Source organism: Lepisosteus platostomus, chromosome 5, assembly GCF_059453375.1.
Source record: "Lepisosteus platostomus isolate fLepPlt1 chromosome 5, fLepPlt1.hap1, whole genome shotgun sequence".
Taxonomy (NCBI): Eukaryota; Metazoa; Chordata; class Actinopteri; order Semionotiformes; family Lepisosteidae; genus Lepisosteus; species Lepisosteus platostomus.
This window is the reverse complement of record NC_142615.1, coordinates 68,262,237-68,289,448: the sequence shown is the minus strand read 5'-3', so window position 1 is coordinate 68,289,448 and position 27,212 is coordinate 68,262,237. Positions and strand designations below refer to the sequence as shown.

The 27,212-nt window shown below is 50.3% G+C and overlaps 4 protein-coding genes, 1 long non-coding RNA gene and 1 other non-coding gene across 11 annotated transcripts in view; 4 read left to right on the top strand and 2 right to left on the bottom strand.

Moving 5' to 3' along the window:
- The window catches only part of LOC148671873 (uncharacterized), a 641,462-nt gene that overhangs the window by 405,080 nt on the left and 209,170 nt on the right, over positions 1-27,212 (top strand). The window lies entirely within an intron of this gene.
- The window catches only part of LOC148671881 (GTPase IMAP family member 8-like), a 423,522-nt gene that overhangs the window by 385,254 nt on the left and 11,056 nt on the right, over positions 1-27,212 (bottom strand).
- LOC148671880 (epithelial discoidin domain-containing receptor 1-like) overlaps positions 8,519-27,212 on the top strand; it is a 34,859-nt gene continuing 16,165 nt past the window's right edge. Inside the window, exon 1 of the mRNA XM_088632828.1 lies at positions 8,519-8,791. Within this exon, the coding sequence (XP_088488954.1) occupies positions 8,534-8,791 (258 nt within the window). The 5' untranslated portion in view covers positions 8,519-8,533. The remainder of the gene's footprint in view (positions 8,792-27,212) is intronic.
- LOC148671884 (uncharacterized) lies at positions 8,798-10,744 on the top strand. The gene is made up of 2 exons (XR_015937104.1): positions 8,798-10,141; positions 10,215-10,744. It is a non-coding gene; the product is annotated as an uncharacterized LOC148671884 (long non-coding RNA).
- On the bottom strand, positions 12,307-12,378 carry trnae-cuc (transfer RNA glutamic acid (anticodon CUC)). The gene has a single exon. It is a non-coding gene; the product is annotated as a tRNA-Glu (tRNA).
- On the top strand, positions 12,621-13,780 carry LOC148671882 (uncharacterized). Its single transcript, XM_088632984.1, has 2 exons — positions 12,621-12,945; positions 13,011-13,780. Exons 1-2 carry the CDS (start codon positions 12,621-12,623, stop codon positions 13,763-13,765), a joined length of 1,080 nt encoding a protein of 359 aa, XP_088489110.1. The 3' UTR covers positions 13,766-13,780.

The window sequence follows — 27,212 nt, the reverse complement described above, 5'->3', positions numbered from 1 at the left end:
GTAGGAGAGCTGACAGGTGTGTCTGTACGGGACTCCTATAGTAGAGATGAGACGGTAGGAGAGCTGACAGGTGTGTCTCTACGGGACTCCTATAGTAGAGATGAGACGGTAGGAGAGCTGACAGGTGTGTCTGTATGGGACTCCTATAGTAGAGAAAATAGGGTAGGAGAGCCGACAGGTGTGTCTGTACGGGACACCTATAGTAGAGATGAGACGGTAGGGGAGCTGACAGGTGTGTCTATACGGGACTCCTATAGTAGAGATGAGACGGTAGGAGAGCCGACAGGTGTGTCTGTACGGGACTCCTATAGTAGAGATGAGACGGTAGGAGAGCTGACAGGTGTGTCTGTACGGGACTCCTATAGTAGAGATGAGACGGTAGGGGAGCTGACAGGTGTGTCTGTACGGGACTCCTATAGTAGAGATGAGACGGTAGGAGAGCTGACAGGTGTGTCTGTACGGGACTCCTATAGTAGAGACGAGACGGTAGGGGAGCTGACAGGTGTGTCTGTACGGGACTCCTATAGTAGAGATGAGACGGTAGGAGAGCTGACAGGTGTGTCTGTACGGGACTCCTATAGTAGAGATGAGACGGTAGGAGAGCCGACAGGTGTGTCTATACGGGACTCCTATAGTAGAGATGAGACGGTAGGGGAGCTGACAGGTGTGTCTGTACGGGACTCCTATAGTAGAGATGAGACGGTAGGAGAGCTGACAGGTGTGTCTGTACGGGACTCCTATAGTAGAGACGAGACGGTAGGGGAGCTGACAGGTGTGTCTGTACGGGACTCCTATAGTAGAGATGAGACGGTAGGAGAGCTGACAGGTGTGTCTGTACGGGACTCCTATAGAAGAGATGAGACGGTAGGAGAGCTGACAGGTGTGTCTGTACGGGACTCCTATAGTAGAGATGAGACGGTAGGGGAGCTGACAGGTGTGTCTGTACGGGACTCCTATAGTAGAGATGAGACGGTAGGAGAGCTGACAGGTGTATCTATACGGGACTCCTATAGTAGAGACGAGACGGTAGGAGAGCTGACAGGTGTGTCTGTACGGGACTCCTATAGTAGAGACGAGACGGTAGGAGAGCTGACAGGTGTGTCTGTACGGGACTCCTATAGTAGAGACGAGACGGTAGGAGAGCTGACAGGTGTGTCTGTACGGGACTCCTATAGTAGAGACGAGACGGTAGGAGAGCTGACAGGTGTGTCTGTACGGGACTCCTATAGTAGAGACGAGACGGTAGGAGAGCTGACAGGTGTGTCTGTATGGGACTCCTATAGTAGAGATAAGACGGTAGGAGAGCTGACAGGTGTGTCGATACGGAGATTTAACTGTGTGTGTGTAGCAGTTATTGAAGATGAATGTGTGGTTTATTTTGTATTGTATTGAGAGCAAACAATTAGATCAGCAAACAAACTTAAATGAAATAAATGTCGATACAATATTATCTGCATGTTAATAAACACGTGAGTGGGATATATTTTGTGACGTGTTATAAATGGTACGTTGTGATGTGTTATACTGTACCTGGGAAATAGAGTGATGTGCGATGTTTTTCTTATTTTTTGTAATAGAATAATGTGTTTTTTTGTCTAATCTTTTTTTGTTTGCATTCTGTTTAAATGTACAGGAGTGCTGGGTGTCCATACAAAATTCCCTCAGGAAACAACAATCTGATCTCTACAGTGTATCATGATTAGATGTTACATCAGCTACAATTGTGTTTATACTGCGTGCATGTGGTGATGGGTATCCTACAGACAGGACTCACTACAGTCTATAACAGCACAGACTTATTTATATCTCATTTATATACACTGTGTGCTTGTGGTGATGGGTATCCTACAGCTACAAACACAACACACAGGTGTCACAGGTGTGGAGGTAAAGACCTTTCCTGGAGGTACAAACACTTACTTTGGTTCTGCTAACTTCATCAGGCTCATCTCCCCCTGAGAGTGAGTCCCCAGTCTCAGGTATCCAGAGTGACAGATGTGTCTGTCTCAGCATCACAGGTGGTACAAACTGTTGAATACAACTGTCTGATCTTCTAAGAGGACCTGGCTGCTGTTTTGACACCATCGTCATGATTATGGGCTCGTGATGGATGAGGTGTGATGCTGCTCACTGTGTTTAGAGTCCGCTGTGACTCTCGCGCCGTGCGGACATCTGGGTTCCTCTGCGTGTTCAGGATCCCTGTTTCCTGTATTTTAGAATATTGACTTCATATCACACTGCTGGAGAAAGTGTGGATCATCCTGGATCAGAAGGGACAGTCAGTGAATCCGAGAGGACTCTCTTCCTGTTATGAACTCATGACTCGCACTGATACTCCTACATCCTCTCCATCTTCGGGAAGGACATCGCCGAGAACATCCTCGTCCGCGTCACGTTTGTGGACGGGAAGGACATCCCTGTCCTGGGCGTCATCGAAGCCGCGGGCCTGCCCTGCCGCAAGAACCGGAAGGGCAAAGCGACGCACTTCGACTTTAACAAACACATTTAAACCAACAAAACTACAATTTCACTCAAAATGTCAGACACCAACTGAAATTAAAGTGGCCTTCGAGATCAGTTCAGTGAGCTCAATAATACACTTTTACACCAACAGACCCACAATTTCACCACAAACACATGGAGCTTGTGTCTGTGAAGGTGAAGTGTGAGACGATTCTGTCATCAGGAGGGAGGGCCACAGCAGTACAGCAGAGAGAGCCATCACTGTTACCCACATACTCTCACACCGGTCCCATGTAGAACTGCTGTATTAAACTGTCTGGTGAAGAGACGCGTCTGAGACTTCTCATGATCAGGACAGGTCACGGTAAACATGCAGAAAGGGATGGTGAATTCTCGTTTCGCCTTTCTCTTATTTACTCGTTGTCAAACATGCCAGTCTGTGTTATTGTGCGTTTTGAAAAGTGGTTGTCGATTTCTTTAAATGTTTCATACAAAAATGCTATTTGGAGAGTAACTAATTAGATATTCCCCTTGACTGAGGATGTGTACAGTCATCCATCAGGACTGGTACATTTAAAAATGACTGGAGAGAGCGCCACCTACAGGCGAAAGGCCACATCACAGCAGCAACGTGTGAACAATAAGACTTTTACACCCAAAAACCACAATATCTCCACAACCCCATAAGCACAATGATAAAAAGACACTTTTACACAATTTCACCACAAACCCCCCGAGCTCAATGACACTTTTACACAATTTCACCACAAACAGCCCGAGCTCAATGATAAAAACACTTTTACACAATTTCACCTCAAACCCCCCAACCTCAATGATAAAAAGACTTACACAACTTTATCACAAACCACCCGAGCACAATGATAAAGACTTTTACACAATTTCACCCCAAACCCCCCGAGCTCAATGATAAAGACTTTTACACAATTTTACCACAACCCCCTCGGGCTCAATGACACTTTTTCACAATTTCACCTCAAACCCCCCGAGCTCAATGATAAAAACACTCTTCTTTTACACAATTTCACCACAAACCCCTCGAGCACAATGATAAAAATACACTTTTACAAAATTTCACCACAAACCCCCTGAGCTCAATGATAAAGAAACTTTAACACAATTTTACCTCAAACCCGTCGAGCACAATGATAAAAATACAATTTTACCTCAATGATAGACACTTTTACACAATTTCTCCAAAAACCCCCCGAGCTCAATGATAAAAACTATTTTACACAATTTTACCTCAATGATACAGACACTTTTGCACAATTTTAACACAAAGCCCCCGAGCTCAATGATAAAAAGACACTTTTACACAATTTCACCACAAACCCCTCGAGCACGATGATAGACACTTTTACACAATTTCACCACAAACCCCCGAGCACAATGATAAACACTTTTACACAATTTTACCTCAAACACCGGGAGCTCAATTTACACAATTTCACCTCAATGATAGACACTTTTACACAACTTTACCACAAACCAACCTGAACACAATAATAAAAAGACACTTTTACACAATTTCACCACAAACCCCCCAAAGCTCAATGATAAAAAGACACTTTTACACAATTTCACCACAAACCCCCCGAGCACAATGATAAAAAGACACTTTTACACAATTTCACCACAAACCCCCTGAGCTCAATGATAAAAACACACTTTTACACAATTTCACCTCAAACCCCCCGAGCTCAATGATAAAAACACTTTTACACAATGTTACCTCAATGATAAACAGACGCTTTTACACAATTTCACCACAAACCCCCCGAGAACAATGATAAAAAAACTTTTACACAATTTTACTGGCCAGCAGTCGGGACACTGGGATCCACACCCCTACTCTCACACACAGAGTCCAGGATCTGTATCGGCTTCAACAACAAGGCTGGGCAGCTTGTTCCCCACCCCTACCCCTCTCTGTGTACAGACCCCCTCTTAACTGCAGATGCCTGAGCGCTGATTGACCCCGACCTCCACCCCTCCCCCTTGACTGAGCCGCCCCCCCAGAGCCCGTGACTGTCTGGGGACGAGTACAGTTTCAGGACAATCTCCTCTCTTCCACCGGCTCCTCCAACGCAGACTCTCAGTCGGCTCTTCTGCAGCGTCAATCCCTCCCCAGAACAAACACAAACCACACCGCTGCTTCTCCGTTTTTATTCATCTGTTCACAGAGCATACAGCGACCGGGGGCTCCCTCCCTCACGAGGAACCCCAGGCCACGGCCAGGCGGAGAAAGGAGAGCGATCCGGTGGGGTCTGGGGATTTCGGACCAAGGGGCGGTCAGTCTTAGTCCTCTGGGCGTTACTGTGGCGAAATACTCCCTCCTGTCCTGCTTTTAAGGTCGAATTTCCTTTTTTATTGAAATAAAATCTCTTTTTTTTAAAGGGGCATCTCTGCTGTTGAAATAAAGACTTAGGAAACAAACAAAGACCTTAGTCGGCTTCAGAGGAGAAACTGTCCCGTCCCCCTCCCCCACCCTGGGTATCGGCTTGTTCCCCTCTCCCACCCCTCACTCACGATGAACGCAAGAAGGTTAAAAATAAAGACGACACGCGACCTCACAGGCGTGTCCGTGGGAGTCTGCTTGAGCGACGCAGAAACACGTCCACGCCTGGGGCTCGCCTGCCATTCCCACACAAGAGAGCAACAGGAATCGGAAGTCCAGGGCTCTGTCTCTCGCCGGGGAGCGTGGGTGGTGTTGTTTTTGTGGGGGTGGGAGAAGGGAGTGAAATTATTTCACTCGCTGTCATCGATCGATCGATTATACAACGACAAATCATGGAGAACCGTTCCAGTTCCTCACGGTGAAGGAAGAGTAGCACCACCTCCGCTCTCACTGAAATACTCTCCATCAATAAGACGCACGAGTCTCTCCGTCAATAAGATAGATAAATAAATAAGCCACGCAGGAAATCAATCAATAAACAAACAGAGCGATAAGGCGCCACGGGCGTCTCTGCCCACGAGTCCCAGACTCCCCTCTCCGGGCGGCAGCGCCGGTTCGGACCCGGGCTCCTCAGAGGCATAGATCTGGAGACACAGCGCGGCCACCAGCAGCAGGAGCCGCGGGGCTCGGCCGCCGAGGGGCGCTTCTGCACCTGGGGGAGAGAGAGAGAGGTCAGTGAGTCATGCTCACTGGGGTTCGGGCTGGATGATATTAATAATAATAATACACTTCTATAGCTCTTTCCTGGACACTCCACTCAGAGCTCTTTACAGGTCATGGGGATCCCACTACCGCCACCAGTGTGCAGCTCTTTACAGGTCATGGGGATCCCACTAATAATACTACTAATACTACTAACACTAATAACACTATTACTACTGCTGATAACACTAATAATACTACTAATACAACTAACACTAATAACACTATTACTACTGCTGATAACACTAATAATACTACTAATACAACTAACACTAATAACACTATTACTACTGCTGACAACACTAATAACACTACTGATAACAATAGTACTACTACTAACACTAATAATTCTACTGATAACAATAATAATACTAATAATAGACTCCCCTCTCCGGGCGGCAGCGGTACGGGTCTGAGCTCGGGTTCGGGTCCGGCTGGCCGGTATGGGTATCGGTATCGGGCCGGACTCGAGGGCCTCTCCCGTCACGGTCGGACTCCACCCAGAAGGGGGGCGGTTATTGGTCACAGGTCACAGGTCGGAGCTGGAGCGGTGTGGGTGGGGGCGGCAACAGCAGCCCCAGCCCTCCCTCCTGCCCCACCTGCCCCTGCCCCTCGGGGGGGCAGCTGGCACCGGGCAGTGCCGGTTCGCAGCCGGGCTCCTCGGAGGCGTAGATCTGGAGACACAGCGTGGCCAACAGCAGCAGGAGCAGCCGCTGAGCGGAGCCGCGGGGCTCGGCCGCCGGGGGGCGCTTCTTTACCTGGGGGAGAGAGAAGTCAGGGTCAGGGGGTCACGCTCGCTGGGGTTCGAGCTGCATGATATTAATAATAACTCCTTACACTACTATAGCTCTTTACAGGTCCTGGGGATCCCACTACCGCCACCAGTGTGCAGCTCTTTACAGGTCCTGGGGATCCCACTACCACCACCAGTGTGCAGCCCCACCTGGATGACGCCCCAGTCCTCTCCCCACACACCAGCTCTCAGTGGGGAGGAGAGCAGAGTGATGAAGCCAATTCATAGATGGGGATTATTAGGAGGCCATGACTGGTAAGGGCCAATGGGAAATTTGACCAGGACGCCGGTGTAAAACCCCTAATCTTCTCAAGAGATACCCTGGGATTGTTGATGACCACAGAGAGTCAGGACCTCGGTTTGACGTCTCATCTGCAGGACGGCGCCCGTTTACAGTCCAGTGTCCCCGTCACTATATTGGGGCATCAGGACCCACACAGAGCGCAGGGTGAGAGCGCCCCCTGCTGGCCCCACTCACACCTCTCCCAGCAGCAGCCTCAGTGTTTTCCCAGCAGTCTCCCCTCCAGGTACTGGCCAGGCTCACACTGCTGGGCTCCAGTGGGGCTGTTTCAGTGTCACACTTCAAAAAGAGCATTGAAAAGCAGGCAGGAGACACACCTGCACCCACACAGTCGAGACGCGCCGAGCCGGTACTCACCGCGTCGGAGTACAGCACGCGCAGGGACGGCCGGCACCCTCAGCGGTTGTGCGAATTTCCGCCGATTCACTGCTGCCGCTGCTACTGCTGAACCGAGGGTTCGGAGAACTGTGTTTGTTTCTAGGAAAAAACAGGCCGTTGCTCCCCGGGAGGAACTACTGATAATAATACTACTACTGATAAGAATAGCACTACAACTAACACTACTAATACTACTATTACTGAAATTACTAATACTACTAATAATAACACTAACAATACTACTCTACTTATACTACTGATAATGATAATACTAGTAATAATACTAATACTACTACTAATAGTAATAATACTACTAATACTAGTAATCTCCTTCATACAAGAACTGCACACACGGTGTACAAATCCGCTGACTGGAGAGTAATTTCCGACGGTGATAAACACAAGGAATAGAACTGACCTTGTTGGTTTCTCTAAAAACACTACCAGTCCTGTCAAAGACAGGATTTGCTCCACTAGAATTGTTGTCTCTGACCGGTGAGAAATTTCGTTTGTTGTGCGAAGGACTCAGCAAGAAGAGAGGTGTCAATTCAGGTGCAGTTGTTTATCGTGAGGGAAAGCACAGACAATATGGGCTTTAATGAATTAACAGTGAAAGTGTAGCAGGGGGCCTCGTATGGACTGCGGTTGTGTCTAGTTTTTGTTATTTACATTTAAAGATTTTGCTCGTCTTTTGCAAACAAAATCTAAGCTAAGACTTTTACATGAAACATAATGCAGGAGCAGCTGCAGCCTAGGTAGACGTGCCGAAAACCACGTTACGTTGTTATTATTTACTTTATTATTTATTATTTCTCACTGAACACTAGCGCCCCTCTATGATCACAGACTCGACACACTACTGTCCCACTGTGATCACACACCGGACACTGTCTGTCTGTCTCTCTCTCTCTCAGTGCAGTTTTTATGTACTGGAGTGTCCAGTCAGTGTGTCTGTATGAACCCCTCTCTCTCTCAGTGCAGTGTTCGTGTACTGGAGTGTCCAGTCAGTGTGTCTGTATGAACCCCTCTCTCTCTCAGTGCAGTGTTCATGTACTGGAGTGTCCAGTCAGTGTGTCTGTATGAACCCCTCTCTCTCTCAGTGCAGTGTTCATGTACTGGAGTGTCCAGTCAGCGTGTCTGTATGAACCCCTCTCTCTCTCAGTGCAGTGTTCATGTACTGGAGTGTCCAGTCAGCGTGTCTGTATGAACCCCTCTCTCTCTCAGTGCAGTGTTAATGTACTGGAGTGTCCAGTCAGTGTGTCTGTATGAACCCCTCTCTCTCTCAGTGCAGTGTTCATGTACTGGAGTGTCCAGTCAGCGTGTCTGTATGAACCCCTCTCTCTCTCAGTGCAGTGTTAATGTACTGGAGTGTCCAGTCAGTGTGTCTGTATGAACCCCTCTCTCTCTCTGTGTTAATATGAGATGTGTCTCTCTCTCCAGCTACACCTCTCTGATCTCCATGGCCTGCCAGATCTCCTCCGGGATGAAGTTCCTGGCCTCCCTGAACTTTGTGCACCGGGACCTGGCGACCCGGAACTGCCTGGTGGGGGAGGGCGGCGCCATCAAGATCGCCGACTTCGGCATGAGCCGCAACCTGTACGCCGGCGACTACTACCGCATCCAGGGCCGCGCGGTGCTGCCCATCCGCTGGATGGCCTGGGAGTGCATCCTCATGGTACGTCTCCCGTCGGGATCCCCCACGCCCCCGGACTGGGGTCACAGCTGCTCTCTGCTCTCTCCTGTCCTGCAGGCTAACCTGTCTCTCTCCTCTCTCCTGTCCTGTAGACTGACCCGTCTCTCTCCTGTCTCCTGTCCTGCAGGCTGACCCATCCTCTCTCTCTCCTGTCCCCAGGTGTACCTGTCCCGGCCGGAGGTGTGTCCGCAGGGCCTGTACGAGCTGATGGTGAGCTGCTGGAGCCGGGAGTCCAGGGAGCGGCCGTCCTTCCCAGCAATCCAGCGCTTCCTGCTGGAGGACGCCATGAACATGGTGTAGCAGGAGCGGCTCCGGCCTGCGGACTCTCGCGGGGCAGGATGTCCTCTGTGGGCTCGGAGGGCGGCGGCTCTGAGGGCTGAGCCTCTTGTGCGCCCCCTGGTGGCGTTGAGACAGACAGCCTCTGAGGAAGAGGAAGGACACTAGGGGGGTGGGGGAGGCTGGTACTTCTGTATTCCTTTTACTTCTCGTTTTTCGGGGTTCCTGGGGTGGCGGTGTTTGGAGGGGGGGGTGTGTGGCGGAGTTCAGGGGACTGCTGGTTCGGTCTCCTTCCTACAAGGGCCCCCCCGAGAGGAAACGCTCTCTTGCTGCTGCGTGCTGGGGTGTGGGAGAGGGGTCTGTCTGCTGTTTGCTTTGCAGTCTTGCACATTTCCAGGCCCACTTCACCAGCAGCCTGGGGCTTCGCTCGAATCTGCTCCGGTACTTTGCCCCTGAGATCGATCGCTCCTGATCGACTCACTGTGACTGGCCCTGGTCAGTATCTCCATGTGATCGATTGCTCACGATCGACTCACTGTGACTGGCCCTGGTCAGTATCTCCATGTGATCGATTGCTCACGATCGACTCACTGGGACTGGCCCTGGTCAGTATCTCCATGTGATCGATTGCTCACGATCGACTCACTGGGACTGGCCCTGGTCAGTATCTCCATGTGATCGATTGCTCACGATCGACTCACTGGGACTGGCCCTGGTCAGTATCTCCATGTGATCGATTGATCACGATCAATTCGCTGTGACTGGCCCTGGTCAGTATCTCCATGTGATCAATCACTCCTGATCCATTCGCTGTGACTGGCCCTGGTCAGTATCTCCATGTGATCGATTGCTCACGATCAATTCGCTGTGACTGGCCCTGGTCAGTATCTCCATGTGATCGATCACTCCTGATCCATTCGCTGGGACTGGCCCTGGTCAGTATCTCCATGTGATCGATTGCTCATGATCAATTCGCTGTGACTGGCCCTGGTCAGTATCTCCATATGATCAATCACTCCTGATCCATTCGCTGTGACTGGCCCAGGTCAGTACACTGTCCAGTCCTGTTAGACCAGGAGGACAGCTGTTCTGGTGGTTCAGGTCCAGTCTAGCTGGTCCATCGGTTCAGGTCCGGTCCTGTTAGACCAGGAGGACAGTTTTGGGGTACCGGCTCCTCGTCTCTGGACAGGAGTGTGCAGGAGAGACGCGTCAAACACCGGCCACAGGGGGCGCCGCTGTGCTGTATCGCACCTCCAGCTACAGGGGGCGCTGCTGTACAGAGCAGGACAGGAGCAGGTGGAGTCAGTCCAGGGTGTTCTGGGGGACGGGGGGCTCGGCCGGCCAGCGTTGAGGTTTAGGGGTGAGGGCGGCGGGGCAGGGGTGTGAATACTACCCCAGGGGCGTGGACGCTGTAGGTTCTGCTGTCGTGACACACTGGATGTCTTTGTGTTTTTTCCTTCTTCTTCGCCGACTACTAATGTTGTACATAGCGTACGGGACAGATTGTTACACTAATATATGGAGACGTTGGTGCGTTCCCCGTCTGCGGTCCTCGCGCTGCCTCTGGGCGGCGCTGGCGTGTCGAAGGCTCTCGGGTTCGTCTGGTTCTTGTCGTGAATCTTTTTGTAGAAGTTTTAATAAAGTAACATTTTCAGATAACTGAGTGCCCTGTTCTGCTTTCTGCATCCCGAGTGATCGATTGCCCCTGCTGCTGACTGGAAGTCATCAGTTAAAGGGTATCTGCTTCAACAACAGGGCTGTGCGGCTTGTTCCCCCCTCCCACCCCTCTCTGTGTACAGCAGTGCCTCCGGTATCAGCTTCAACACTGGCTGGGTACAGAGAAGGGAGACCTGGCGAGGAGCGTGGCTCCGATCCTATCCTTGATCCGATCATGGCTCGAATTCCTGTAATTTATGAGAGCACAATCACAAAGCGTCTAAAACTGTACAACTCCAAGGTTCAGAAAACGTTTTTACAGAAACTATCCAGACAGTTTGGGGTCATGCGTTCGTTTGATCCAGCTGGGGATTCTGTATGACCCTGACAGAGACACACTGATTCCAGGTGAGAGATTCACACTGAGGTGACCTGTCTCCAGCTGTATGACCCTGACAGACACACTGATTCCAGGTGAGAGATTCACACTGAGGTGACCTGTCTCCAGCTGTATGACCCTGACAGACACACTGATTCCAGGTGAGAGACTCACACTGAGGTGATCTGTCTCCAGCCGTATGACCCTGACAGAGACACTGATTCCAGGTGAGAGACTCACACTGAGGTGACCTGTCTCCAGCTGTACGACCCTGACAGAGACACTGATTCCAGGTGAGAGACTCACACTGAGGTGACCTGTCTCCAGCTGTATGACCCTGACAGACACACTGATTCCAGGTGAGAGACTCACACCGAGGTGACCTGTCTCCAGCTGTATGACCCTGACAGACACACCGATTCCAGGTGAGAGGTTCACACTGAGGTGACCTGTCTTTCACCTCTATGACAGATTCCAGGTGAGAGCCATACTGAGCTGAGCTGTATGGACCCTCTTTAGATTCTGATCTGATGCAAGTTTGATGTAAGTTTTCTCTACACATCAAAGACGCAGCTCCTTCGACGTCTGCCTCTCCACACTGTAGATCGCTACTGAATCCTATTGGTTGCCATGCTGCCTGATAGTCTGGCTCCTTCCTAGGACTTGTGCTCCTCCTGCGTCATCAGGCACTGTACACCCACGTTCACAGTCCTTGGTGTTCCCAGGGACAGAGTGTCATTGATAAGATTCCTCCCTGGCTTCCAGTCATACCCATCTGGTTCCAGTCTGGTGGCGTGTAGTCCCCATAGCGTTAACCCACAGTGGACACTCCGTCTGGCTCCAGTCTGGTGCAGTGTCGTCCCCTAGCGTTAACCCACAGTGGACACTCCACCTGGCTCCAGTCTGGTGTCGCGTCGTCCCCTAGCGTTAACCCACACCGAAACTCCATCTGGCTCCAGTCTGGTGCAGTGTCGTCCCCTAGCGTTAACCCACAGTGGAAACTGCATCTGACTCCAGTCTGGTGTCGTGTCGTGCCCCTGGAGCAGTTGGGGTGAAGGGCCTTGCTCAGGGGCCCAACGGAGTAGGATTCCTCTGTCGGCTGCGGGATTTGAACCGGCAACCGTCCAGCCACAGGAACAGATCCTCAGCCACAGAGCCACCGCTCCGCCCCAGAAGAGTATTGACATTCCCTGACCGGGAATCGAACCCGGGCCGCGGCAGTGAGAGCGCCGAATCCTGACCACTAGACCACCAGGGACGCTACAGCGACACTTGACCGCACAGCTGAAAGATCACTCCCTGTAGCGCGACAAGCTTGCAAAGCCCCATGAACACAAGGTCTATTCATCTCTCCCACACCTCCTTGGAAAAGACGGAGAGCACGCTGTGCCCATGAAAGTCTGGCTTTACCCACTGACAAAACTGGACGCCCAGGCTGCCACAATCGTCAGGCAAGTCAGCATCGGGTTAGTTCGCCGATCGCAGCGTATTTTAGACGAAATGGATGATTATATCGCGCGGTGCCAAGATCTGATGAAAGACGCGACTGCGATCCAGTTTCCAGAGATGAACCAGAAACTCCTGCGGTTTAAAGACCTGTGCGTGGAGTACAAGCTGGTCTTTCAGAGATCTCTGGCCAGGCTGCTGCCGGTCATCCGCGGAGGCGGCGAGGAAGAGGGCCGACTCGTCGACCTCCTGAGCGGGAGAGAGCGCTCCCCCTTCCGAAACGCCCTGCTCGCGCAGTTCCTGGAAGACAAGGAGCGGGAGCTGAACGTGCTGAGATCTTACCTGCAGATCATGAGCGACATCACCGTGGCCCCCTCAGGTCAGGGGACGTCAGTCGTGTTAAAGTACAGAGCGACCACTTCCTAAACTTCTCCACTTTGATAGAGCGCGGGCAGCCTTCCTTATACAGGCTGTCGCTGGAACAGGAGCCCACCGATGAGCAGCATTTCCAGCGCTTCACGTTCGGCAGGAAAGTAGAAGAAGGGAACAATAAGGTCATCATCCTTCTGGGGGCCAAGGGGGCAGGGAAGACCACCCTCATCAACGCGATGATCAATTACATCCTGGGCGTGCAGTGGGAGGATCGGTTTCGATTCAAGCTGATCCACGAGGAGACCAACCGCTCGCAGGCGGAGAGTCAGACCTCCATCGTGACGTCCTACGAGCTCCACAACCAGAAGGGATTCGTCGTCCAATACTCCCTCACGGTCATCGACACCCCGGGGTTCAGAGACACGCGGGGACTCTCTCGGGACAAGCTGATCACAGAGCAGGTGAAGCGCTTCTTTACCAGCCCCGGCAGTGTGGACCACATCGACGCCGTGTGCTTCGTGGTTCAGGCGTCTCTGGCGCGGCTGACCTCCATCCAGCAGTACGTCTTCGACTCCATCCTCTCCATCTTCGGGAAGGACATCGCCGAGAACACCCTCGTCCTCGTCACGTTTGTGGACGGGAAGGACATCCCCGTCCTGGGCGCCATCGAAGCCGCGGACCTACCTGCTGCAAGAACCGGAAGGGCAAAGCGACGCACTTCGAATTTAACAACTCCGCCCTTTACACACAAAACGAGAGGCCCGACACCGATCCCAAAAGGGAGGGCTCCGGGAGCGACAACGAGGAAGAGGACGACAACAAGCTAGAGAAAATTGTCTGGACGAACAACATGAAGCAGCTGAAGAGGTTTTTCCAAACGTTGGAGGAGACGGAGGGGAAGGACTTGGCGCTGACGAAGAAAGTCCTGGAGGAGCACGAGAGGCTGGAGACGGCGATGGCGAGGCTGCTGCCTCAGATCTAGGCCGGGTTGGCGAAGCTGAGCGAAATGAAGATCAGGGCATGTCTGGAAAACGAGCAGGCCAACATGGAGCAGAACAAGAAGTTCGAGACGGAGATCGAGGAGCTGGTCCCGAAACGGAAGAACACCAAGCATCTCTCAATAAACTGCAACAACTGTCTGGTTTCGTGCCATTCAGGATGTTTCCTTCCCAATCTCTGCGCCGTCATGGATGACGCTGGATTCTGTGTGATCTGTCCAGGTAACTGCCACTACTCCACTCACATATCCGAGATGACGATGTGGGAGGTTTCGGCAGAGGAGAAGCAGCGGGACGTGCTGACAACTCTGCACGACTCCGTCCAGTACGGCGCCGGCAAGATCGTGAGGTATCGGGTATCTGAGATGACGATGTGGGAGTACGAAGTGGTCAAGGTCATGAAAACAGTCAAAGAACTCAAGGACAACTTCGTTAAGGCTTCCGGCAAATTCATGTCGATGAAGGAGATGCTCGAGAAAATCGAAATGGACTTCAAGACAATCGAGGACCAGATCATGCAGCTGATCAGGCTGTCCTCCAACTGCCTGGAGGAGATCGCCCTGAAGCCCAACGCTCTGTCCACGGCCGTCTACATCGAGCTGCTCATCCGCAAAGAGGAAGAGGAGGCCCGCATCGCCGAGCTGCGCAAGATGAAACGGCACGCCGAGATCCTCGCCAAGATCGCCAACAACGAGAAACTGCTGCCGGAGGAGCGCAGGATCGTGAGGGAGAGAAACCAGAGGCTGAGGAAAATCGCTCAAGACATCAAACTGGCGAGCTCCGCGGTGAGAGCCTGGACTGCAGGACAGTGAACACGTTCCACACCGCCCGAGAACTCCTGCAGGACAGTGAACACGTTCCACACCGCCCGAGAACTCCTGCAGGACACTGAACACGTTCCACACCTGCTGAGAACTCCTGCAGGAAACTCCATCTTGCGTTAAATCTCGAGTAAACCAAAACACAGAATAATGTTCGGGTTTTGTAAAATAACTGTTCCTAATAGTTCAACTGAAATAAAATAATAACTTAGTTCTACTTAATCACTTAGTTTTAAAGTCTACAAATATAATTTTAAATTCTCTAAATTCAAAGCTTTCCTTTCACCAGACCTCCAGCCAGACTGATGTTGGCCTCTCTCTCAGGCTGTCGGGATAAAGCTGCCTTTCAAATCAATCGGCATCCTGCTGCGACAGATGATTTCATGTCCACAGGGGAAAGTGTGGTTATAGATTATAAAGACCGCAGGACACCTCAGGGTTTGCAGACAACGGTCAGACGAGAGAAGGCAGCACTGCCTTTCCTGACCACATCTCCTTAGCAGAAGATCTGAACACAGATCAAACGCTTCAAGAACAGTTCTCAACACGTCAGTGTGAATTTCAAATTACATTTCAATGTTTTTTGTCTGGCGTCTGTACTTGGTAGATCCATACGCCGGTGAAAAATGAAAAATACCTTTCCTCTGAGTGACCTGTCGTGCTCTATTTCTGGGTGACCTTGGACATCATCCATCTCTAACGAACGGTGTTGACTTCTGACGATTCTTGTGCACTCTCTCTCACCTGTATATAAAAGCACACTTCCCCTGGAGTGAAACACACCTCCGAAATAAGTGTTTATAAAACTTTCATTTCTCTTTACCTGAACTCAAATAAAGAACACGTCATCATAAAGAGCTTCAGCACAGCGTATTTCCTGTCACTTATTTTTATACCCTATTACTGTATTTGAGGTGTCATCTGAACCGAAGCAAACCTCGAAAACATGTTTTTACGACATTGTTTGTCGATTTTAGCAGTGGTGATGCAAACCTCCAATATAGACTGTTTGAAAACGTCGTCTCTGTTCAGCTGAAGTGCAGCAAATGTGTGAATCCCGGTTTTTAGTTCATTTATTGATCAAACTGTTTCTATCAGCCCTGGATCTAACATGAGCCGCAGCGAAACCGGAGCCACTTCGACACACCGGTATCCTACAATTTCATTAAAAAAACACTTGATATTTACTTCAGCAGGAGGAAATACAAATATCAACTAAACAAGCCAGCTAGTCAAAGAAACAGCACATTTATACCAACAAAACTACAATTTCACTCAAAATGTCAGACGCCGACTGAAATTAGTCGCCTTCGAGATCAGTTCAACAAGCCCAATAATAAAGACACTTTCACACAAACAGACCCCCAATTTCACCACAAACACATGGAGCTTGTGTCTGTGAAGGTGGAGTGTGAGACGATTCTGTCATCAGGAGGGAGGGCCACAACAGTACAGCAGAGAGAGCCATCACTGTTACCCACATACTCTCACACCGGTCCCATGTAGAACTGCTGTATTAAACTGTCTGGTGAAGAGACGCGTCTGAGACTTCTCATGATCAGGACAGGTCACGGTAAACATGCAGAAAGTGATGGTGAATTCTCGTTTCGCCTTTCTCTTATTTACTCGTTGTCAAACATGCCAGTCTGTGTTATTGTGCGTTTTGAAAAGTGGTTGTCGATTTCTTTAAATGTTTCATACAAAAATGCTATTTGGAGAGTAACTAATTAGATATTCCCCTTGACTGAGGATGTGTACAGTCATCCATCAGGACTGGTACATTTACAAATGACTGGAGAGAACGCCACCTACAGGCGAAAGGCCACATCACAGCAGCAACGTGTGAACAATAAGACTATTACACCCAAAAACCACAATATCTCCACAACCCCATAAGCACAATGATAAAGAGACTTTTACACAATTTCACCACAAACCCCCCAAGAACAATGATAAACAGACACTTTTACACAATTTTACCACAACCACCTCGAGCTCAATGATAAAAAGACACTTTTACAGAATTTCACCACAAACCCCTCGAGCACAATGATAAAAATACACTTTTACAAAATTTCACCACAAACACCCCGAGCTCAATGATAAAAAGTATTTTACACAATTTTACCTCAATGATAAACAGCCACTTTTACACAATTTCACCACAAACCCCCCGAACACAATAATAAAAAGACACTTTTACACAATTTGACCTCAAACACCCCAAAGCTCAATGATAAAGACACTTTTACACAATTTGACCACAACCCCATCGAGCACAATGATAAAAATATAATTTTACCTCAATGATAGACACTTTTACACAATTTCACCACAAACCACCCAACCTCAATGATAAAAACACACTTGTACAAAATGATAAAAAGACTTTTACACAACTTTATCACAAACCCCCCGAGCACGATGATAAACTTTTACACAATTTTACCTCAAACACCCCGAGCTCAACGATGAAGACACTTTTACACAATTTCACCACAAAGCCCCCGAGCTCAATGATAAAAATACACTTTTACACAATTTCACCACAAAGCCCCCGAGCTCAATGATAAAAATACACTTTTACACAATTTCACCACAAACCCGCCAGCTCAATGATAAAAAGACACTTTTGACACAATTGTACCTCAAACCCTCCCAGCACAATGATAAACCGACACTTTTGACACAATTTTACCTCAAACCCGTCGAGCTCAATGATAAACAGACACTTTTGACACAATTTGACCTCAAACCCGTCGAGCTCAATGATAAACAGACACTTTTGACACAATTTGACCTCAAACCCGTCGAGCTCAATGATAAAGACACACTTTTACACAATTTCACCACAGACATTTTCTCACTCCTATGACTGTTTTCTCATCAGCCTGAGGACTGAACGATTTCAATGAAGAAACGGAGGGACAAGTCGCCACTCACCGCCACAGCCCGGGAAACATCTTCCGTCTCCAACACGAACAGCAAACGTCCTCTCGGTGCGCAGAAACGTCCAGAAACGCGTTGACTTTGGACTCAGTCAAGTTTAACAGGTGTATAAACGTGCTGAAGAGCCCCAGCCTGGCGAAAACTCTGTCAGACCGATTATACTGACGCAGTATTATATTATATTAGCGTTACAATACTGATATCATATGATATTGATGACACTGACGCAAACGCACACTTTTCCACTCCTTTGACGCCGATATCTACGTCCGTGAAGAACAAACTGCTGCTCTAGACGACATTATATTTAAAACACACGAATTGAGTGATAGAAACGTGTTCAAACCGCGGTTGACCTGTGGCTTCAGCTCGGCGACGCAGAGACACGGCGTCCATGAGGGCGGGAAAGAAGAAAGCTTGTGTATTCTAATAAAAAGCTGACTAAAACCAATTATTAATGATAAAATAAGGTCAAACTCGGGAAACCGCGGCGGGGCAGGAGCCCTCACGGCGGGAAAGGCGGGAAGCGCGACCGTTAGGAATTCAAACTTCAAACGAGAAGCGCACCTGCCCCGAGTTCTCGCAGGGACCGCCCCCCTGTCCCCTCTCAGCCAATGGGCTTCCACCACGGTGGAGTGACGTCCCGCCTCAGCCCTCTCCTCCAATGGACATAAGGGACACTCGAGTGGCAGGGCTGTTATAAGCCCTCTGAGTGACTGACCCAGGGTTCACAAGCTGCCCAGGAGGCTCTACTGTACACAGAGAGGGGTGGGAGGGGGGAACAAGCCGATACCCTGGCTCCTCTCAGGAAACTGCTGATGAAGCCGGGATCAATTAACGACCGACTAATTAACGAGCGAGTTGAACCCTGTGGGTGTCATTCCCAGTGTGGCCCAGCAGCGGGGTGAAGGGGTGCAGGTGGCGGCACCCCATATCCCCCCTCAGAAAAATGACACCTGACCCCCCCGTCTCTGCCCACCTACTGTGTGTGCTTTCAGGAACAGTGACCCGGTTCTGACCCGGTTTAAATCTGGCCGATCCAGCTCGTGGCTCCCTGGTGCGGTACTGACAGAGTGGACCGGGTCAAGAAAGCAGGACCGTCAGGCTGCGCTGTTGATCTCAAACAGTCAGGAAGGATAGCGGTCATTTCACACAGACACCAGCGCCAGCAACCCCCAGCAGGAACACGCAGACTCCACACACACAGACACCAGCACCAGCGACCCCCAGCAGGAACACACAGACTCCACACACACAGACACCAGCACCAGCGACCCCCAGCAGGAACACACAGACACCACACACACAGACACCAGCACCAGAGACCCCCAGCAGGAACACGCAGACTCCACACACACAGACACCAGCGACCCCCAGAAGGAACACGCAGACTCCACACACACAGACACCAGCACCAGAGACCCACAGCAGGAACACACAGACTCCACACACACAGACACCAGCACCAGCGACCCCCAGCAGGAACACGCAGACTCCACACACACAGACACCAGCACCAGTGACCCCCAGCAGGAACACGCAGACTCCACACACAGACACCAGCACCAGAGACCCCCAGCAGGAACACGCAGACACCACACACACAGACACCAGCGACCCCCAGCAGGAACACGCAGACTCCACACACACAGACACCAGCACCAGCGACCCCCAGCAGGAACACGCAGACTCCACACACACAGACACCAGCACCAGCGACCCCCAGCAGGAACACACAGACACCACACACACAGACACCAGCACCAGAGACCCCCAGCAGGAACACGCAGACTCCACACACACAGACACCAGCGACCCCCAGCAGGAACACACAGACTCCACACACACAGACACCAGCACCAGCGACCCCCAGCAGGAACACGCAGACTCCACACACACAGACACCAGCACCAGCGACCCCCAGCAGGAACACACAGACTCCACACACACAGACACCAGCGCCAGAGACCCCCAGCAGGAACACACAGACTCCACACACACAGACACCAGCGACCCACAGTAGGAACACACAGACTCCACATTTGCTCCTCTGACACAGTTTCACTCGTTTGTCCTCGCCGCCCGGCTCAGGGGACGAGTGAGGACAGATTCACGGAAAGAGCAGCACCGACAGTGAGTCACTGGGGAAAAGAGAGACTCTTCCTCGGAGGAGCAGGGCGGTATTGGCTTCGACAGGCTCGCTGGAGGTGCTGTGGTTCCAGTTTGCGATGTGATGAGAACAGAGATTCGTCCAGCAGTTTCAGGACTCAACCTAAAAAGTGACTTTTTAGCTGATGTGACAGAGGACCAGCCTAGAGGACCAGGTATTGAAGAGAAACAGAAACGTGTGTTTTTACCTCCTTCCAGCTGAAGTACAGCAGTAGAAACCTACTGTTCGCTTCTTTAGAATGATACAGACACGCTGTTGGAAAACAAAGGTGATTATGAGAGAAGTAGTTGAATAAAAATCGGAATCAAGCCCTGCAGGACTAAAGGGATCCTGCCTGTTGTAACAGAGCTGACTGACAGGAGCTGGTATTTCATACCTGACTGGGAGGATTATATTGGGGAGAATAACAGACAGTCAGGAGATCAAATATTGTAGGGTTACACGTTACAGGACTCCCGTCTCCTGTGGAGACACCTGTGGGGTCATGTCAGGGCAGAAGTCCCACATTGTAAACCAGTGTAAACTGGGACTGGGACCAACCCGGATCAAGACCAGACCTGAGAGCTTCAGGACTCTCTCCCACTGGTGTCCTTTTCTCTCTCTCTGTCCTGTGTCCTAACAAACCCCACTAATCCCCCGTGTGGGAAAGAGGACCCGCTCGTCCCTCCTGGACTGTCTGAGGGGGACAGGAGACGGGATGTGGGGCTCTGTGTTAACCTGTCTGCCCCGGGACCCCACGCCTTCCTCCTGGTGACCCCGCTGGGCCGATCCTCAGGGGAGGAGAGGAGGACACTGGAGACAGTCCTGGAGATATTCGGGGAGAGGGCCCTGGGACACACCATGGTCCTGTTCACCCACGCTGATGAGCTGACTAGCAGGACGCTGGAGGAGTCTGTGCACACAGACAGCAGGGAGCTCCAGTGTCTGCTGGAGAAGTGTGGGAACAGGTATCACGCCCTCAACAACAAGGACAGGGGCAGCACTCAGGTCACAGAGCTGCTGGAGAAGATAGAGGAGCTGGTAGCAGGAAACAAGGGCAGCTACTACAGCACTGAGACGTACCAGGAGGCAGAGTCCCAGATCAGACAGAGGCAACTGCAGATCCTGAGGGACAGAGAGGAGAGCAAACAGAGGGAGGAGGATAGACTGAGGGAGAAGCACCAGAAGGAGCTGCAGAACCACCTCCGCAGGATGGAGGAGGAGATCCAGACACGAGAGGAGAAGATCAGAGCGCTGGAGGAGCAGATAGCAGAGCTGGAGGAGAGGCTGAGGGAGGAGAGGGATGAGGGGAGGAAGAGAGAGCTGGAGGAGGAGCTGAGGAGAGAGAGAGGGGAGAGAGAGGCTGCAGAGAGAGATGGAGGAGGTGAGAGAGGAGCAGGAGAGGGAGAGGAGAGAGAGAGAGGAGACACACAGGAGGGAGATGGAGGAGCTCAGGCAGCACTATGAGGAAAAGGCCAGAGAGGAGGCAGAGAGACACGGAGAGACTCTCCAGCAGGTCAGTGTGTCGACAACACAGTTCACAGGAGCTGCAGGAGGGAGATCGAGGAGCTGAGAGCGACAGTAGAGAGATACAGAGAGACAATAGAGAGACAAAACACAGTGATAGCACACAAGAGCACACACAGCCTGCACAGACACACGAGAGCACACACAGGCAGAGACAACACAGTTCACTCCAGCAGGACAGGAGCACAGTTCACTGCAGGAGGGAGATCGAGGAGCTGAGAGAGGCAGTAGAGAGACACAAAGGGACAGTAGAGAGACTCAATTCAGTTGTAGACAGATACAGTAAAGTAGTTTGGTATTTCAGTCCCCCGAAGCAGAAGAGACATACAAGAGATACAGGAGTGTGAATGAGAAGCTGAAGCAGCACAAGAGAGAAAGGCCACAGAAGATGATTGAGAGAAGGTGTTGCTCACTTAAAACATTCTCTAATCATATGAATGTATATCTTACGGATGTATTTAACCTAAATGAAATGAATTATGTTTAAAGAGAACAATAACAGCAGCTTTGCTCCATCCCAGCTTGTATCCAATCACAGCAGCCTCCCATCTGAAGCCCCTCCTTCTTCCCTCATCCCACTTCCTGTTCCTGTGGAGACTCCAACATGGTGGAGATGGTATCTTATCTCAATACTTCTCTTGAAGAAGGCTCCTTTTGCCAGCATTATTGTGTAATGACTTGTGATTGTTGAGTTGCCAAGTGCCTTGAACGTTTACAGATGAAGGTTTTTCTATTAACTTTAGTCAACTGAATTCCAGCTTTATCATCCTCTGTTGGGTGATGAACATTACCAAGAAAAGGGACAGTACAATAGTGTTACTTTATGTGCTGCATTGAAATGTTGAGATTTAATGTATATATGCAGTAATTGGAAGAAACTATTGAGATGTTTCACTGTGTATCAAACAGTATTTGTGTATAAAGATCTTTCTCCTGTTTTTATACCTCATCAGTTTAATGGACCAATATTCTTAAGAGACTCATCAGAGAGGCTGGACTCCAGTGTCAGGGGCAGTGTGACCCTACACTGGGCACTATCAGGAGATACAGACCAGCTCAGGGCTGTTAACCCCAGCAGTCTGTAAAGCCTGATAGAGACTCATCAGAGAGGCTGGACTCCAGAGTCAGGGGCAGTGAGACTCTACACTGGGCACTATCAGGTGATACAGACCAGCTCAGTGCTGTTAACCCCTGTTCTTCTGTCCTTGTGCTCCTCTGACTAGTCCAGACTGGGCTCATAATCATTATCCATGCTACACACAGGTTATACATTATGTTTGGATATATTTCTATTCAAATAATCTTGTATTTCTACCCAACTGTGGACATTTTACTGGAGTGATTACAGTGAACTACCAGGCTCATATAACGGCTGTGGGACTGGAGTACCATATAAGGTATTGTAACACATACGGCCGCCAGCCACTGTGTAAGAGCCGGCGTACCAGAGTGGTGACATCACCGCCCTTCCCTGTGATAGCAGGACCACAGCCCCTGGGGTGTGGAAAGATCTCTCTTTAGCTCAACAAGCTGGGTCCCTGGTGAGTGATGCGGGAGTCCTGGGTTCGAGCCCCCCACTGTGTGGGGCCGACCTGATGTGCCAAGGGCGCCTGCCTGAACCCCATAGCGTTACGGTATTAATAAATATTTATATATAAACTACAGGCTCAAAGAAGCTTTGAAAAGCTAGAAGTGACATGAGAAAACAGTTCACAATAATGAAGTTCACACATTTAATAGTCTCGATTTCATAAAAGAACAAGTAATAGGTTTATTCCAGGCTGAAAGAAGAAAGAAAGAAAACACGTTTCGGCCTTCTTCACACCTGAAACCTGTTACTTGTTTTATCTTGTATACAGTACATATATTTTATTTATTGTTGTCATTCAGTAAAGTGCTTTGAGAACCCACCTTTAAAAGTGCTATATAAAATAAAATAAAGTAGATTATTATTATAAAAAAACTCACAGAAACACGACCCGGCGCTTTCATGTCAGCTCTTGCACACCCGTGTGCTTCTGCACCGACAGCTGTCTCCTGTCCTCAGCTCGACCCGCAGACCCACACGAACTGGACCTGTCGAACCTGCTGTCGGGCTGAAGCGGAATGAATCCGGATCGTCAGCGGCCCCGTGGTCATGGAAACCGGACCGACCGAACTGCCCGCGACTGCCCTCCCCTGCTGGTCTAATAATAATAATAATAATGATGATGATGATGACGGCCCCGGCCGTCTCTCTCACCCGTGTCCACCGGTCCGGGGAGTTGGAGTCTCTCTGAGAGACGGTCTTTCACTCCGAGTCTCTCCGGGAGCGGGCCCGTCTGTGTCCACCCTCCTGTCGACAGCAGGCCGCTCTTTCCCCTCAGGAGAGGAGGAGCTGGAAGAGGAAGACGATGCAGATTCACGGCTTGGAGTTGGTTTTATTTTTATTTTATTTGTTTTTTAATGGCGCGCTCGCGCGGAGCTCCGGGCGACCGTTAAGAATCGAACAGCCGGCGCGCGCCGGTCCGCCGAAGCAGCGAGATCATTCAAATGTATTATTATTATTATTATTATTATTATAATTATTATTATTATTATTATTATAACATTTGGATCTGGAAGTCACACTCTTCACACTGTATCTCTCCGCTTCTCACCTCAGCGTCTCAGACTCAGTGTTTCCTCTTAGTTTTCATCACACGCTCTTCGGCGCTTATCAAATACATCTCTATATGTGCTTCAGTAACACTGATTCATGACTCGGTGATTTACCAGCACGTACAGGACAATTTGGGAAGATGCTTCCCAGTAAGAATGTTCTCTGCTGTAGGTCTTAATGGGACAGTTTCTAAAACTCCTCAGGACCGGAGGACACGGGTGAGAGAGACGTATAATAATAATAATAATAATAATAATAAACTTTATTTTATATAGCGCCTTTAAAGGTGGCTTCTCAAAGCGCTTTACAGGATGACAATAACAATAAATAAGAAGACTAAACAATAAATAAGAAAATTTCACAAGACAGGACACAATTATAATTACAACAATACAACAATAAAAATAGAGGAGACCGTGGAAGATGGTATTAAGAAGAGCAGAGGGGTGAAGAATGGAACCAGTTAAGTAAAGGCTTTTCTGAAGAAGAAGGTTTTGAGTCTGGATTTGAAGGAGTTTAGAGAAGGTGACTCTCTAATATCCTTGGGCAAAGAGTTCCAGAGCTTGGGGGCATAGCAGGAGAAGGCCCTGTCGCCCATACAATGTAGACGGGCTTGGGGGACAGTAAGGAGGACAGAATTTGAAGAGCGGAGGTTGCGAGGTGGGGAGTAGGGCGATAATAGTTCAGACAGGTATTGAGGTGCCAAGCCATGTAAAGCCTTGTAGGTGAGCATGAGGATTTTAAAGTCTACGCGGAATTTGACCGGAAGCCAGTGCAAGGACTCCAGGATAGGAGTAATGTGAACACTTGTACTAGACCTGGTCAGGATTCTGGCTGCTGAATTTTGGACATACTGCAGCTTGTTCAGAGTAGATTTAGATACACCAGGGAGCAGAGCATTGCAGTAGTCAATTCGGGAGAATACAAATATGTTGATCAGCTTTTCAGCCACAGTTAATGATAGCATAGGGCGTAGTCTTGCGATATTTCTAAGGTGAAAAAAAGATGTTTTGACAGTATGCTGTACATGTGGGTCGAATGTTAAGCCAGAATCAAATATCACCCCAAGGTTTTTCAATTTTGATTGAAGCTCTAGTACAGAGCCATCTACAGACAGGGTTACAGGACTGGCTTTACGAAGTTGATGGGGGGTACCAATAAGCATGACTTAATAATAATAATAATAATAATAATAACGTATAGCATTATTATTATTATTATTATTATTACCCGTACAGAAGCACTCTATCTAGAAGCACTATCTCCCTGTCCTGTGTCCTAACAAACCCCACTAATCCCCCGTGTGGGAAAGAGGACCCGCTCGTCCCTCCTGTCCTGTCCCGGTGTCGCCGTCACTGGGACTGGAGCAGCCGGAGAGGAGACGCACTTCCAGAAATTTCCTTCCCGCTCGGCTCTTCCCCTCCTGAGGAAAGAGCATCTTCCCACACAAACAGCCCGTTTCTCTCGGAGACGCCCGCAGCACAGGGGGCCTTTTCCCAGGACACCAGGACTCCCCTCGTCTGCGGAAACACCCGGGAAGAGCCTCCCAGCCCACAGGAGGGGAGTCCCAGTCCTTCCCGGGATTTCCAGGACAGGAGCGGCTCCTCAGCTGGGAATAAAACCGCCCCGAGAGGAGCTCGAGCGCTCGGGCTCGGAGCGTCGCTTAGCAACCGGCGCCGCAGCGGCACCCGGAGGACGAGCCGGAAGCGGGTTTTGGCGCCAGTTCTGCTCTTTGATGATCGGCTCAGGAGAATAAAGTCGATATAAAAACATAAAAGTCAATTTCTCTCCCTCCTCTGTGGAAGCCGTGTCCGCCAGGGAGTGGAAAGAAAAAAAACGCGCCGCGGTTTCTCGGCGTTTCGGCTTTAGATCTCGAAATTATGACTTTTCTGACTCGGAATTGCGAGACATAAAGTCCCAATGACCAGAAATAAAGTCGTGATTCTGAGATTGTAAGTCGCCGTTGCGAGATATAAAGTCCCAATGACCAGAAATAAAGTCGTGATTCTGAGATTATAAATCGCCATTGCGGGATATAAAGTCCCAATGACCAGAAATAAAGTCGTGATTCTGAGATTGTAAATCGCCGTTGCGAGATATAAAGTCCCAATGACCAGAAATAAAGTCGTGATTCTGAGATTGTAAATCGCCGTTGCGAGATATAAAGTCCCAATGACCAGAAATAAAGTCGTGATTCTGAGATTGTAAGTCGCCGTTGCGAGATATAAAGTCCCAGTTGCCGGACGAGCCGGTTCTGCTCTTTGATTATCGGCTCAGGAGAATAAAGTACACATATACACATGTAGCGTTTTGCAGGTTCTTTCTCAGAACTAAAGAACAGTGGAGACGCGATTAACCAAGCACTGGCTTTATTTTACAACCACACCAAAACCAAACACAGGATCTACACACACATGAGGAGACTGACGAACACGTACACACATTTAGGGTGGTAATTACCTAACAACACACTCTACTTTTACAGGACTACACAGGGCACTAGAATTACTAGGACATTATTTACACAGGCAGGGTCAGCCGCTGGTCATCGTGCTGACCCTCAGACTCTTCCCGGCTACCACTCCCAGCATGCCCAGCGGTACTACGAGCGCCTAGGGGCGCTTCCTCCTCACCACCAGGCGAGGGCGTTACACTGCCCCCACCTGAAGCGTCTGGCGTCTCGCCGACGTCGAACACCCCCCTCAGGCTGTACTCGTATTCGGCCAACTGCTGCGGAACCCTGCGTGAGCGGCCGCTGCGCCGCGGTGACGGCTGGCGATCCACGGACGCCCCACTATCGGCCGGCTCCGGCCCCGGCTGCTCCTCTGGAGCCTCCCCACACGGCTCCTCCTCCCGGGCCCGGTAGGGGGCCAGGCGGTCTCGGTGCAGGACCACCACTCTCCCCCGTGTTCGCAACCGGACACGGTAGCAGACCTCGCCCACCACCCCGAGTACCTCAGCGGGCCCCTCCCACGACGGCGCCAGCTTAGGGCTGAGGCCTTTGCGGCGCCGCGGGTTGTACACCCAAACCGAGTCCCCGGGCTGGAAGGCAGGCCCCCTGCAGCGCAGGTCGTAGTACCGCTTCTGCCGGACCCCCGCCTGTGTCAGGTGGGTCCGCGCAAAGCTGTGCACCCGCTGCATCCGCTGCCGCAGGTCCCACTCGTAGTCCGGTCCAGCCGGCGGTGCCGA

What these genes read in the sequence shown, in the direction of transcription:
- LOC148671882 (XM_088632984.1), top strand. Translation starts at nt 12,621, where the DNA reads ATGGATGATTATATCGCGCGGTGCCAAGATCTGATGAAAGACGCGACT. An exon ending in CATCACCGTGGCCCCCTCAG is followed by an intron (nt 12,946 to 13,010) that starts GTCAGGGGACGT and finishes CCACTTTGATAG; the next exon opens with AGCGCGGGCAGCCTTCCTTA.